The 13382-nt window shown below is 40.1% G+C and overlaps 1 protein-coding gene across 3 annotated transcripts in view; it reads left to right on the top strand.

Moving 5' to 3' along the window:
- Positions 1 to 13382, top strand: part of crybg1a (crystallin beta-gamma domain containing 1a) — a 226341-nt gene that overhangs the window by 173977 nt on the left and 38982 nt on the right. For 2 of the 3 annotated variants that reach the window (XM_060849426.1, XM_060849442.1), the window contains 3 exons: positions 3463 to 3498; positions 10494 to 10642; positions 12761 to 12887. In XM_060849426.1, the coding sequence (XP_060705409.1) occupies positions 3463 to 3498; positions 10494 to 10642; positions 12761 to 12887 (312 nt within the window). The remainder of the gene's footprint in view (positions 1 to 3462; positions 3499 to 10493; positions 10643 to 12760; positions 12888 to 13382) is intronic. The other variant, XM_060849434.1, reaches the window with a different exon arrangement.

The raw sequence follows: 13382 nt of genomic DNA, 5'->3' as shown, positions 1-13382 counted from the left end.
TCTGGGAACCTGAATATTTGAGTCATAACTTTATTGAGCCTTCTTTTTATTCCCCAGTAAATAATCCAGAGTTGTTAACTTATGCAAATTTCTCAGCTGCTTTAAGTGTTACTATCAGTTCATTTTTTTTTTCTTCACTTGGATTTACCTTGTTGGAAGTATATTGGCCACAGTTATACTCAGCGTTCCATGTGATTCAGCACGATTTCCTTGATATTATGTTTAATCCCCTGGTCAGAATGTGCTGTACCTTTCCTTAGGTTAGGTCTCCTTAGTGCTGCCATAGAAACATTAACAAAACAGGAGTATACCATTAGGCCCTTTGAGCGTAGTACACTATTAAGTCTGGTCATGGCTTATCATCCAACTCAGTACCCTGTTCCCATTTTATCCCCATTGCCTTTGATCCTTTTAATCCTACGAACTGTATCTGTGCCATTAGTTTAGTGAGCAGTCCACTAATAGTGACCTGAGAACCCTTTACTACATTCTGTCTTGTGGACAAGGGCTATTAGGTTTCCTTCACTTGTCTCATCTACATGAAATATTACCTACCTTTAATAATTTGACTGTTCCTCATTGTTTGAACTTCTCCTTGCAATTAGGAGGAATCTTGTGAAGTTAGGTAATTTTATTTCTACCCCAACCCTCAAATCAACTGTAATGTTGGTAACAATGATGTCCTGTTGATGAGTTTTTGCCAAGTTGATGAATCTAAATTAGGGAAACTAGGATGGCATGAGATACAGACTGTTTATGATAAATTGGAGAACGCTACTTCCAAGGAATGATGGCAAATAGGTAATGGCAAACATTTAAAAAGATCTGGATAAACTAACAATTGTTCATTGCTGTTTTACACAAAAATAAAACAGGAAAGGTGGCTCAACCATGACTAAGAAAGGAAATTAGATCCAAAGAAGGTACATTCACATACAAATTGGCCAAAACAGAACACTCATGAGAATTGTCAGCAGTTTAGCTTTCAAAGTAGGAGGGAAAGGGATTGATTAAGAGGAAAATAGAGAATGAGAGTAAGCTTGCGGGAACATACAAACTGATTGCAAATGATTCTATAGGTATGTGAAAAGAAAAAGATTAGTAAAGACAAATGTAAGTCCTGACAGTCAGAATTGGAGAGGTTATCATGTATAACAAAGCGATGGTAGTCCAATTAAATACATAGTTTGTCTTCACATAGGTAGAAACAAATAACTTCCTAAAAATGGTGGAACTCAGAGTCTAGTGCAATAGTGGAAGTGCTGGAAATCAGTATTAGTAAGGAAATGATATTGGAAACATTGATGGGATCAAAGGCTGATAAATCCCCAGGACCCATCAATTTACATCTCAGAACACTAAAATAAGAATCCCAAGAAATAGTGGACGCATTTTTGGCCATCTTTAAAGATTCTGTGGACTGTGGAACAGGTCCTTTGGTTTGGAGGGTAGCTAATATAAGCCTATTATTTTAATAAACATTGGTGGTGGGGATGATACTACAGTCCATCATAAAATATTTAATAACAGAGCACTTGGAAAGCAGTGACAGGATCAGACAGGATCAGCATGGGTAATCATGCTTGGTAATGATAAAAGGGTAATCAAGCTTGACAAATCTGCTGGAATTCTTTAATGGTGCAACTAGTAGAGTTGATAAGGAGGAGTCGATGGATGTGGTTTACTTGAGTTTTTCAATGATGTCCCACTTAAGAGATCAATATGTAAGATTAAAGTACATGGGATTGGAAGTAGTTTGCTGATATGAATTAAGAATTGGTTGGTGATAGGAAACAAAGAGTCGGAATAAATGGATCTTTTAACAAGTGCCATGCAGTACCTGGTGAGATACAGGAGGGCTCAGTATTTGGACGCCAGTATTCTTGATATATGTTGATGATTTAGATGAAGGAATTAAATGTTTGCGGCTGACACAAAGCTGAGTGGGAGGCTGAACTAAAAGAGATGCAGAGATACTTCAGTGTGGTTTAGACAAGTTGAATGAGTGGGCTATTGCATGCAAAATGAAGTATGATGTGGATAAATGTGAGGTCTCCACTTTGATATCAAAACAGGATGACAGATTATTATCTCAAAAAGGAAATAGTTTGGCAAAGGGGCCGGTGAAATGAGACTTGGCTGTCCTTGTACACCAGTTGGTGAAAATAACCATGCAATTGCAGCAGGTGGCAAATGGCATGTTGGCGTTGTGAGAGGATTTGAGTACACGATTGTGTGCAGTTTTGGTCGGAAGAAGGTTGTTCAGGCGGTGGAAAGATGCAACAGAAGTTTAACAGAGTGATTCTTGGGATGGCAACACTGATGTGCAGAGAGCAACTGGATCAGTTAGGACTATATTCACCCGAGTTTAAAAGAGGCCATTTAAGACTGAGATGAGGAGAAATGATTTTTTTTACCCAGACAATGGTGAGCCTGTGGAATTCTCTGTACCAGAAAGGAGTTGATGTCAAAACATTAAAATGTTTTCAACAAGATGTTGGGCATAATCCTTAGGGCTAAAAGGGATCTCAGGATATGGCAACGAAGTGAGAACAGCGAACTAAATGATTAGCCATGATCATGTTGAATGGTGGAGCAGGCTCAAAAGGCTGAATGGCCTACTCCTCCTCCTTTCTATGTTTCAATGTAAATTCCATTGACAGTTATTTAGGCTTTTTGTTTTATACAATTTTCAGTTCATCTCAAAAATGACCCTTCCTGGTCCATATTTTCTTATCTGTGTTTAATGATTTTATGGCAGTAAAAAGCAGGCTGAAATCTAAATTTATTATGTTCACAGAATTTTTGTCACAGGCACGATCCTTGCATCCTTAACATATCCCAGATAATATTTGTCAGAAGAACTTCCTGCCATAACTGTATACTAACTCCATCTTATCCTACCACACCTATGCAGGTGACTCATTGTTATTTCTGTTGATAAACTTTTGCACTTTACCCATAGCAGATGTTAGAATTGCGGGTCTATAGTTTGCTACATAATCCCCATGTTCCCTTTTAAATACTTAACAATTCCTCAAGACTGATTTTGTGAGCTAATTCTGTTTCTGAAATGTGACTCAGTTCTGGCGCCTTGACTTTCTCACCCTATCAGTTGCTGAAGAATAAATATAAAATCTTAGCAATTCAAAGGGTATTAATTGTACCTGGAACTCCATTTTACACCTCTCAAACTTTCACTGGCCAACACAAATGCCTAAGAATATCTGGCTACTAACCCATATGAAAAGTTATGATGCAATTGTACCATGCTTTGGGTCACTCTAACCAATGAAAATAAAAAGAAATTCATTTTTAAGAATTGATTTACAGTAGTTAGTCTAATTGGTTGTTTACAGTCACGTAGGTATTATTTAAAAAAAATCCAGATGCATTTGTAGGTTGTAAGCTTAACATTTGCATTATTGTTAATGAAATACTGAGAAAATGTTTTTATTTCAGGGCCCATTGCAAGTGGAAAAGCTTAATGACAACAGAGTAAGTAGTTTTTTTTATCTTTTGGGGCGTTGCTAATAAGGTCAGCATTTGTCACTCATCCCTTCCTGGTTTTGAACTGAGTGCTTGCCAGGCCATTTCAGAGGATACTTAAGAGTTAACCACTGGTCTAGAGTAGCGTATAAGCCAAACTGGGTAAGGATGGTGGTTTCCCTTCCCTAAAAGACATGAGTGAACCAGATGGATATTTACAGTAATCGATAGCTTCATGGTCACCATTACTGAGACGAGGTTTATATTCCAGATTTATTACTGGATTTAAATCTGTGGTGGGATTTGAACACACACCTACAGCAGTAGCCTGAGTTTCATGATTACTAATTCAGTGACATTGTCACTGTGCAACTGTCTCCTCTCTCCATCTTTCTGATATTACCTTGCTGTAACTAAGATATATCAAGTAAAGCATCTTCTGCAGTAATGTTACCTTTTCGTGCTATGCTTGTGTGTAACAGAATAGGTGTGTACTTTATTATGTTAAACCACCAGAGATTGCTTTCTCCCTTCTAATCCTTCATTGTGTGAAGGTTATGATTCATGCAGGGTGTGGTTCCATTAATACCTGGGCCCATCCAGAATATCAGTTGTTGTTTTCCAAATCTGAGTCTAGACAGTTGGCAAGCAATGTGACCACATGCAGTATTGTAGCAAGGGCTGTTTCTGTCCTCACTCTGTGTTCTTCATAAATGTGAATGCACAGGATTAATCCAACATTAATTAATAATGGAGATTTTCATTTACTCACCTGATATCAGAACACCTGAATCCATAGCATCAACTACTGCCAGCTGAATATGCAATCATAATCAAACCTTGATTGTTTTTAAGTTAAAGCTTAATGCAGCAGATACTGAACATCTATAATACAAACAGAAAATGCTTAGCAGTCTGGCACATTTGTGGAGAGAGAAGCAAAGTGAATGTTTCAAGTGCAAACACATTTCTTCTGAACTTGATTAACCTTGATTTGTATTCTTTACAGGGGTAATATAATGTTATAAGTTTCCATGAAAGAGATTGGAATGTTTTCTTGTTCCGATTTTATTCTGAATGAATGCAAAACTCTTGATTAGTTATTTTTTATTAATAGTAAATGACAGAAGCATTAGAGATGGAGAGGTAGACTACCTGAATAAATTGTGATGTTAGTTCAATACAATTGGATAGATTATATAGAGTCAGCAACATGTACAGCACAGAAATAGACACTTCAGTCCAACTCGATCATGCCGACCAGATATCCCAACCTAATCTAGCCCCACATGCCAGCACCTGTATCCCTCCAAACCCTTCCTATTCATATACCCATCCAGATGCCTTTTAAATGTTGCAATTGTACCAGCCTCCACTACTTCCTCTGGCAGCTCATTCCATACTCACACCACCCTCTGCATGAAAAAGTTACCCCTTTGGTCCTTTTTACATCTTTCCCCTCTCACCCTAAACCTATGCCCTCTAGTTCTGGACTGCCCACCCCAGGAAAAATACTTTGTCATTGGAATCTCTTCTGGATTTGAAGTGATCTGGACAAGAATGACAGATTGCACCTGAATTGGAAGGGGACTAATATACTGGCAGGGAGATTTGCTAAAGCTGCTTGGGAGGATTTAAACTATTAAGTGAGAGTTGGCGGGGGGGAGTGGATGAGGAAAGAGATCAATCTGACACTGTTAAAAATCACACAACATCAGGTTATAGTCCATAGGTTTAATTGGAAGCACTAGCTTTCGGAGTGTTGCTCCTTCATCAGAATTTATAAATTCTGTGTCTTACAGTTGTGTACTCCACAACCACCTGATGAAGGAGCACTGCTCCGAAAGCTAGTGCTTCCAATTAAACCTGTTGGATTAAAACCGAGTGTTGTGTGATTTTTAACTTTGTACTCCCCAGTCCAACACCAGCATCTCCAAATCAATCTGAGACTGATACAGTTGAGATAAGTGAGTCAAACAGTCAGGGGAGACAGGGACAAAGTAAAGAACAAATTAAATGAAACTGCATATTTCCATGCAAGAGGCCGAACAGGAAAGGCAGATGAACTCAGGGCATGGTTAGGAACATAGGACTGGTATATCATGGCATTAACAGAAACATGGCTCAGGGATGGAGAGAACTACCAGCTTAATGTTCCAGGATACAAATGCTACAGGAAGGATAGAAAGGGAGGCAAGAGAGGAGGGGGAATGGCATTTTTGATAAGGGATAGCATTGCAGCTGTGCTGAGGGAGGATATTCCCGGAAATACGCCCAGAGAAGTTATTTGGGTGGAACCGAGGAATAAGAAAAGGATGATCACTTTATTGGGATTGTATTATAGCCCCCTGAATAGTCAGCATGAAATTGAGAAACAAATTTGTAAGGAGATCTCAGTTACCTGTAAAAATAATAGGGTGGTTATGGTAGGAGATTTTAACTTTCCAGACATCGACTGGGACTGCCATAGTGTTAAGGGTTTAGATGGAGAGGAATTTGTTAAGTGAGTACCACACAATTTTCTGATTCAGTATGTGGATGTACCTACCAGGTGCACAATTTGACCTACTCTTGGGAAATAAGGCAGGGCAGGTGACTGAGGTGTCCGTGGGGGAACACTTTGCAGCCAGCGACCATAATTCTATTAGATTTAAAATAGTGATGGAAAAGGATAGATCTAAAAGTTGATGTTCTAAATTGGAGGAAGGCTAATTTTGACAGTATTAGGCAAGAACAGTTGATTGGGGACTAATGTTCACAGGTAAAGGGACGGCTAGAAAATGGAAAGCCCTTAGAAACAAGATAATGAGAGTCCGGAGACAGTATATTCGTGTTAGGGTGAATGGAAAGGCTGGTAGGTGTAGAGAATGCTGGATGACTAGAGAAATTGAAGGTTTGGTTAAGAAAAAGAAGGAAGCATATGTGAGATATAGACAGGATAGATCAAATGAATCCTTAGAAGAGTAAAAAGTGAGGTCTGCAGATGCTGGAGATCAGAGCTGAAAATGTGTTGCTGGTTAAAGCACAGCAGGTTAGGCAGCATCCAAGGAACAGGAAATTCAACGTTTCGGGCCAGAGCCCTTCATCAGCTCTGGCCCGAAACGTCGAATTTCCTGTTCCTTGGATGCTGCCTAACCTGCTGTGCTTTAACCAGCAACACATTTTCAGCTCCTTAGAAGAGTATAAAGGCAGTAGGAGTATATTTAAGAGGGAAATCAGGAGGGCAAAAAGGGGACATGATGTAACTTTGGCAAGTAGGGCAAAGGAGAATCCAAAGGGTTTTTAAAAATACATTAAGGACAAAGGGGTAACTAGGGAGAGAACAGGGCCACTCAAAAATCAACAAGGCAGCCTTCATGTGGAGCTGCAGGATATGGGGCAGATACTAATCGAGTATTTTGCATCAGTGTTTACTGTGGAGAAGGACATGGAAGATATAGAATGGGGGGGAAATAATTGGTGACATCTTGAAAAATGTCCATATTGCAGAGGAGGAGATGCTGGATGTCTTGAAACGCATAAAAATAGATAAATCACCAGGACCTGATCAGGTATACCTAGAACTCTGTGGGAAGCGAGAGAAATGATTGTTGGGCCCCTTGCTGAGATATTTGTATCATTGATAATCACAGATGAGCAGCTGGAAGACTGGAGGTTGCTAACGTGGTGCCACTGTTTAAGAAAGGTGGTAAGGACAAGCCGGGGAACTACAGACCAGTGAACCTGACATCGCTGTTGGGCAAGTTGTTGGAGGGAATCCTGAGGGATAGGGTGTACATGTATTTGGAAAGGCAAGGACTGATTAGGATAGTCAACATGGCGTTGTGCATGAGAAATCATGTCTCACAAACTTGATTGAGTTTTTTGAAGAAATAACAAAGAGAATTGATGAAGTGGTGGATGTGATCTCTATGGACTTCAGTAAGGTGTTCAACAAAGTTCCCCATGGGAGACTGATTAGCAAGGTTAGATCTCATGGAATACAGGGAGAACTACCCATTTGGATACAGAATAGGCTCAAAGGTAGAAGACAGAGGGTGGTGGTGGAGGGTTGTTAGACTGGAGGCCTCTGACCAGTGAAATGCCACAAAAATTGATGCTTGATCCATTACTTTTCATCATTTATGTAAATGATTTGGATATGAGCATGAAAGGTATAGTTAATAAGTTTGCAGATGACACCAAAATTGGAGGTATAGTGGACAGCAAAGAAGGTTACCTCAGATTACAAGGGATCTTGATCAGATGGCCTAATGGGCTGAGAAGTGGCAGATGGAGTTTAATTTAGGTAAATACGAGGTGCTGCATTTTGGGAAAGCAAATTTTAGTAGGACTTATATACCTTAATGGTAAGGTCCTAGGGAGTGTTGCTGAACAAAGAGACCTTGCGTGCAGCTCCTTCAAAGTAGAGTCGCAGTAAGATAGGATAGTGAAGAAGGTGTTTGGTATGCTTTCGTTAATTGGTCAGAACATTGAGTACAGGAGTTGGGAGGTCAAGTTGTGGCTATATAGGACATTGTTTAGGCTACTTTTGGAATATTGCGTGCAATTCTGGTCTCCTTTCTATCAGAAGGATGTTGTGAAACTTCAAAGATTTCAGAAAAGATTTACAGGGATGTTGCCAGGGTTGGAGGATTTGAGCTAACGGGCGAGGTTGAATAGGCTCGGTCTGTTTTCTCTGGAGCGTTGGAGGGCTGATTGAATAGAGGTTTATAAAATCATGAGAGGCATGGATAGGATGACTCACACCAAACATTTCCAGTTCCTAACTTTGGGGGAATGAGTATATATGGGGGGAAAGTAAGATAATTACTGTGCCTGCTCCATTTCACCCTCAAAAGGCCATTTCCCAGAGATAGAATTCTTTAACTTCGTGATTACTACTTTTCCTGGCAGTCAGCAGAATATTTCATTGTTGGCAGATTTCACAAAAATGTTCTCACTTCTTTGAAATCACCCTGTCCCTCAACCCCTTGAAATCTCCCTCTCCTTTAACCTTTTGCAATTTCCTTCTCTCTCAACACTTTACAGCCTCCTTCCCCAACACCTGAAGCCTTCTTGCAACCTCTTCACCCTGAATATTTCCATAAGCTACCTTTAATTCAGAAACATATTAAGAAGTCTCACAGACAATCAAATACTAAAGCAATTCTTTAAATTATTTTGCCCATAGTAATCAAATAAGACTCCTTACAAGTAAGCAAATTAAGCCTCCCAACTCAACTTGGCTATTACCTGATTAAAGGTGGAATTTCACTACGATTCCAAGTAACAGCATCTGTCTGTGGATGTGTCCAGGGTTTGATCCTTATGTAGTGTTGTTATCTGGAGTTCTGCTTAAAGAATTCTAAGTTGCATTTTTACATAATTATCTGTCCTTCAAGTTTATGGTGTCATATTATTGATGATCCTTTAGATTCTTTCAGCTATGATATTTATTACGTCTGGAGCTATCAACTGCAACTTGCCTTCTTATCAGAAGTAGCTTTCCTGTTCCTTAATGCATTTGGCATTGACTGTCTGCTTGAAGACACAATTTCCCTGCAATTAACTCCTTAAATTCTTCTGCAGGGCAATCAGTCTCCTTGTGCCATAAGGTATATCAAGCAGCTATTAAAACAATATTGTTTACTTAGTTTTGACTTTTCTCCAGGCATGTGAATTGCTTTTAATTCCTGTATAACAGTTTGTCATTGTCCCTTTTATCTCTCCACCCTGAAGGCACTCAGCCTGCATTCCTGATGAAGGGCTTTTGTCCGAAACATCGATTTTCCTGCTCCTCAGAATCTGCCTGAAATGCTGTGCTTTTCCAGCACCACTCTAATCTAGAACCTGGTTTCCAGCATCTGCAGACCTGTTTTTACCTTGTCCCACAACAGTTTATTTCAGAAATAATTATTGTTAATTCTTTAAACGCATGAAGTAATTGAAGTTCTGAAGGTTACAGTATCATACTTCTTGAAGCTTCCTCCTCTTCCCACAAACCTCTGCTTTTTCAGATCCTCTTAGACCCTCCTCCTCCAACACCCCCATCTCCTTTTGCAGCCTCCTTTCCTTATTCCCCCATCCCCACCAGGTGCAAACACATCTTCTCCATTCCTGTCCGTTTACAGCCACCCCTTACCCCCAAACACCCTTGCAACCTCCTCCTGCTCCTCCTCCACCTCACCTTGTAGTTTCCTCAACCCTCTCTCTGCTCCCTCCACCTCACCCATCTTGCAGTTTATTTCACCCGATCTCTCTCTTCCATCCACTCCTTCCCTCTTGCAACTTCCTTTGTCTTATCCCTCTTAGCTTCCACCTACTCTCTTGCAGCCTCCTCCACCCTATTTCTCTGGCAGCCTCTTCCACACCTCTTTTATTATGCAGCCAGCTTGGCCCATGACTGGCACAAGCAACCTCGCTAGCCTGGCAGAAGGCACCGCCCTTGTGGTAAAAGCCCTGTCCCCTGTCACAACCCTAAAAATCCCTGGCTTTAAGCCAGAAGTGGAGGCCAGTTTCCCCTGGTGACACCCTCACAACCCCCACTTACTTTCCCTACAGTTTGCTGCTCCTCCAGTTCCAGATTGCTTTTCCCTCACATTTGCTGCTTTATCATCAAGCATGGGAGGGAACCAGCCTTTGGAGGAGCAACCTCTCACTGAATCCGACTATTCTCGTTACCGGGGTGACCTTTTCCTGATTGGTTCCCCTCGCCCCGCCACAACTGAAATTTCTCATATGTTTAGAGGCTTTCAGGAGTGAACTTATTCACTGCACTTTGTGTTTTGAGCAATGTCTAAAGTTGAAAGCTCGATAAAATGTAATTATCCACTTTAAACCTAATAGAGTTGCTCCTGTTTAGTTTTTGGCTGTTGTTAGTGTTCTCAAAATTGCTGTGTGACTTTATTGGTTTTTGTTGATTTCAAATTTCAATGCTCAGGAAATGTCTATTGAGATGTAAGGATGAATGTTTTTCTTCAATCCCCATTCAATGACTTGCTATTGTTAACTTAACATTGCAGGTTATTGTGTATGAAAAGCCTTTCTTTGAAGGCAAACAGCTGGAACTCAAAACAGATGTATTCAGCTTTGTTGAAGGAGTTGAAGAATCAGCTTTGTGCCACACTTATCCATTCACAAACATTGGCTCGATGAAAGTTTTAGGAGGATTGTAAGTTGTATTTACTCATTTGCAAACATTAATTTTAATCTTTTTGATGTGGTGTGCAAATTGATATGCTTTGAACGAGTACATTTACTTTCTATCCAGTATAGATAGTTAAAACCATAATTATAGAAATGCCACAGCTGTTCATTCTCCATAATTTGGTACAAGTATTGCACCTGGCGCTTTGCTTCATTCATGAATAAAGAAGTAAGAAAGCTAAATTTCCCTATAGTCTCATCTTTATTTGTCTCGACCTATCCATAATGCCATAGAATGATCGGCCTTCTTGAAGAATATTTAACACATGATGAAATCTACTGAGCACATTAGATGGATTGACGTGAGTCGTAAGGTTGTATCCTGATTGATTTGAGAAGAATAAATTTCCATTGGTTTATTAACTGTAATGTAAAATTAATCTACATCAATGGCTATTATCCTTCTCAAAAAAATGCTTTATACAATTAGAATTGATGCAGACCCTTCAGCAAAGATTGACCATGCTGGCAAAGGCATCAAATAGCAGTTAAAAAGACAAATTAAGGTGTTGAGACTATTATACACATGCCAGGCAGTATTTTATACTCTCTCCTGTGGCACGTTTGGAGACATCAAGCCATCCCCATTCCGATTAAGATGACAATGGGGATGCCCATGGTCAGCCTTTCCTTTCTTCAGCTGTCAGTTGAGTCCATTAACACTCAACGATTAGGTATCAAACCAACAGATGGAGGGCCTGTCACCATACCAGGGGAGCATGATGATTAAACATGTGGGGATTGCTTGTGGTTGGTATCCCAGAGGATTGGTAAGGTACTCAGTGCCTGACAGTGGATGGGGATGGGAACCTGTGGAAAGGCATCCCCTGCCCTCGCTGCTGACTGGTCTCCAGCTTCACCACCACCCCGCCCTCCCCCCCCGCTCACGGCCACTACCCTGCACGGACCTTCTCTCCATTCATCACCTCTGGGCTGGGCAATCAATGATCCTGGGCCTCCATTGAGTGTGATTCCCAAGCAGCTACCTTCTCCTCAGTGATGGTGAGAAAAAGCGTTGTGCCCTCTTTTTAACCAATACCTCTTGGACATCTTCCCGTCCTCCAGCATTCACATCTTTTGGAAGGCCATAGTGGCCCATGGATTGCCTGATTGGCTGTAACTCAGAAGGGCTTCCCTCAAAACAGGCACCACAAGTCACCCAGCAGCCAAAACACCCATTAACTCCATAAAATATCCCTCAGTTTCTGATGAATGAGCTATTGCTGATGCTGCAAAGGTTAAATGATTTGCTTCTCATGCTGCAATCAGTATTGCGAGAAATGTCTGCCTGCAATTGCACATGGAAGAGCTTTTATGTATTCCACATGGTGTCATGACATGGCAGCTATAATCATGCCCTCAGAAAAAGGGGAAGGACCACAGGCCCTGTTGATCATTGTCAAATGCAGTCCACTGCAAATTGTCGCATTTTGTATTCAGTGAAAAGCAAGAGTATTTTAATGCAAGGAGGCAAGCTGCAAATGAACTTGAGTGCACTGAAAAAAGTCAGAGACTGTGAAACATCCAGGTGCTTTAGAAAATAGAGAGCAGAAAGGCAAAGTGGATAGAAATGAAGTGTTATAGTTAACTAAAATGAAATGCATATAAAATAAACCAAGAGTTAAATTTAAATAAGATGGTAAATTATGTCTGGAAATAAATTTAAATTTAAAACGTATATTTAAATAAACATAAACTTTAATGAACATAAATACATGTTCAATACTGTTTAGTCATGATCTAGAAGATGCAACTTGGAGGACTAGCAGTTCCATCCAGCATTGGGAGATTGAAATGTAATCTATCTAAATTGAAAGTTGAACAGATCTGAGGACACCTCAAGTGAACATTATATGCACAGATTTGATAATCCCTTTACTAGTCAGTTCTCCTGTCTTGAAGCTTACATTGTTTAGGTCTACTTAGCATGTGTACTTTTTTATTTGCAATTAGCTTATAGCCTTTGTTCACGCAGTATTTCAGCAAGCAGAGCCATTTCACTTCATATAAAGTTTTCAGTGTTAACTGAACACAGTTGACTAATAATGGTTCAGTCCATGAGATATTTTTTAATTTCTCCTAGTTGGGTTGGTTATGAGAAGCCTGGATTTCAAGGCCATCAATATGTTTTAGAAGAAGGCGAGTACCAATCATGGAATGAATGGGGAGGCTACAATGAACACCTTCAATCTTTGCGCTTTATCCAGGTCGTAAGTTTTCTTTTGCTTAGTGCAACTTTATAATTACGTTTGGCAGATTTTATATTTGTAATTAAGTTGTGTTTGCATTCTGACCTACAGCCCTTTCCTCATTCTGAAAGTCTTTCTGACAATGACTTGTGTAAACACGTGATTCCAAATGTACCAATAGGATTCTGTCACCTTTCTTATTCTTTATGTATGCCTAGAAAGTGAGGACTGCTAGAGAATTGTGTGGCTTTTGGTAATGAGTCTCAAGTCTAATCCAATAGTCACAAGTGTGGTTTCTAGCAGATGTCCTTTAGCAGTGAGCTGGAATGAAGCATTAGATTGCAAGAAGATAAAAGAAAGGTGTCTTACAGCTTGTCAAGCCACCCAACCATTCAATATGATTGTGACTTCAACTTCTTTTTCTCACTCTTCCCATTTCCCTTGATTACCTGAAAGACCAAAACTTCCTCTATCTCACCCTTAAATATATTCCATGATGGTGAATCCACAATCCAC

Source organism: Hemiscyllium ocellatum, chromosome 3 (genome assembly GCF_020745735.1).
Source record: "Hemiscyllium ocellatum isolate sHemOce1 chromosome 3, sHemOce1.pat.X.cur, whole genome shotgun sequence".
Lineage (NCBI taxonomy): Eukaryota > Metazoa > Chordata > Chondrichthyes > Orectolobiformes > Hemiscylliidae > Hemiscyllium > Hemiscyllium ocellatum.
The sequence above is the reverse complement of the archived record's forward strand: the minus strand, read 5'-3'. Positions and strand labels throughout refer to the sequence as shown.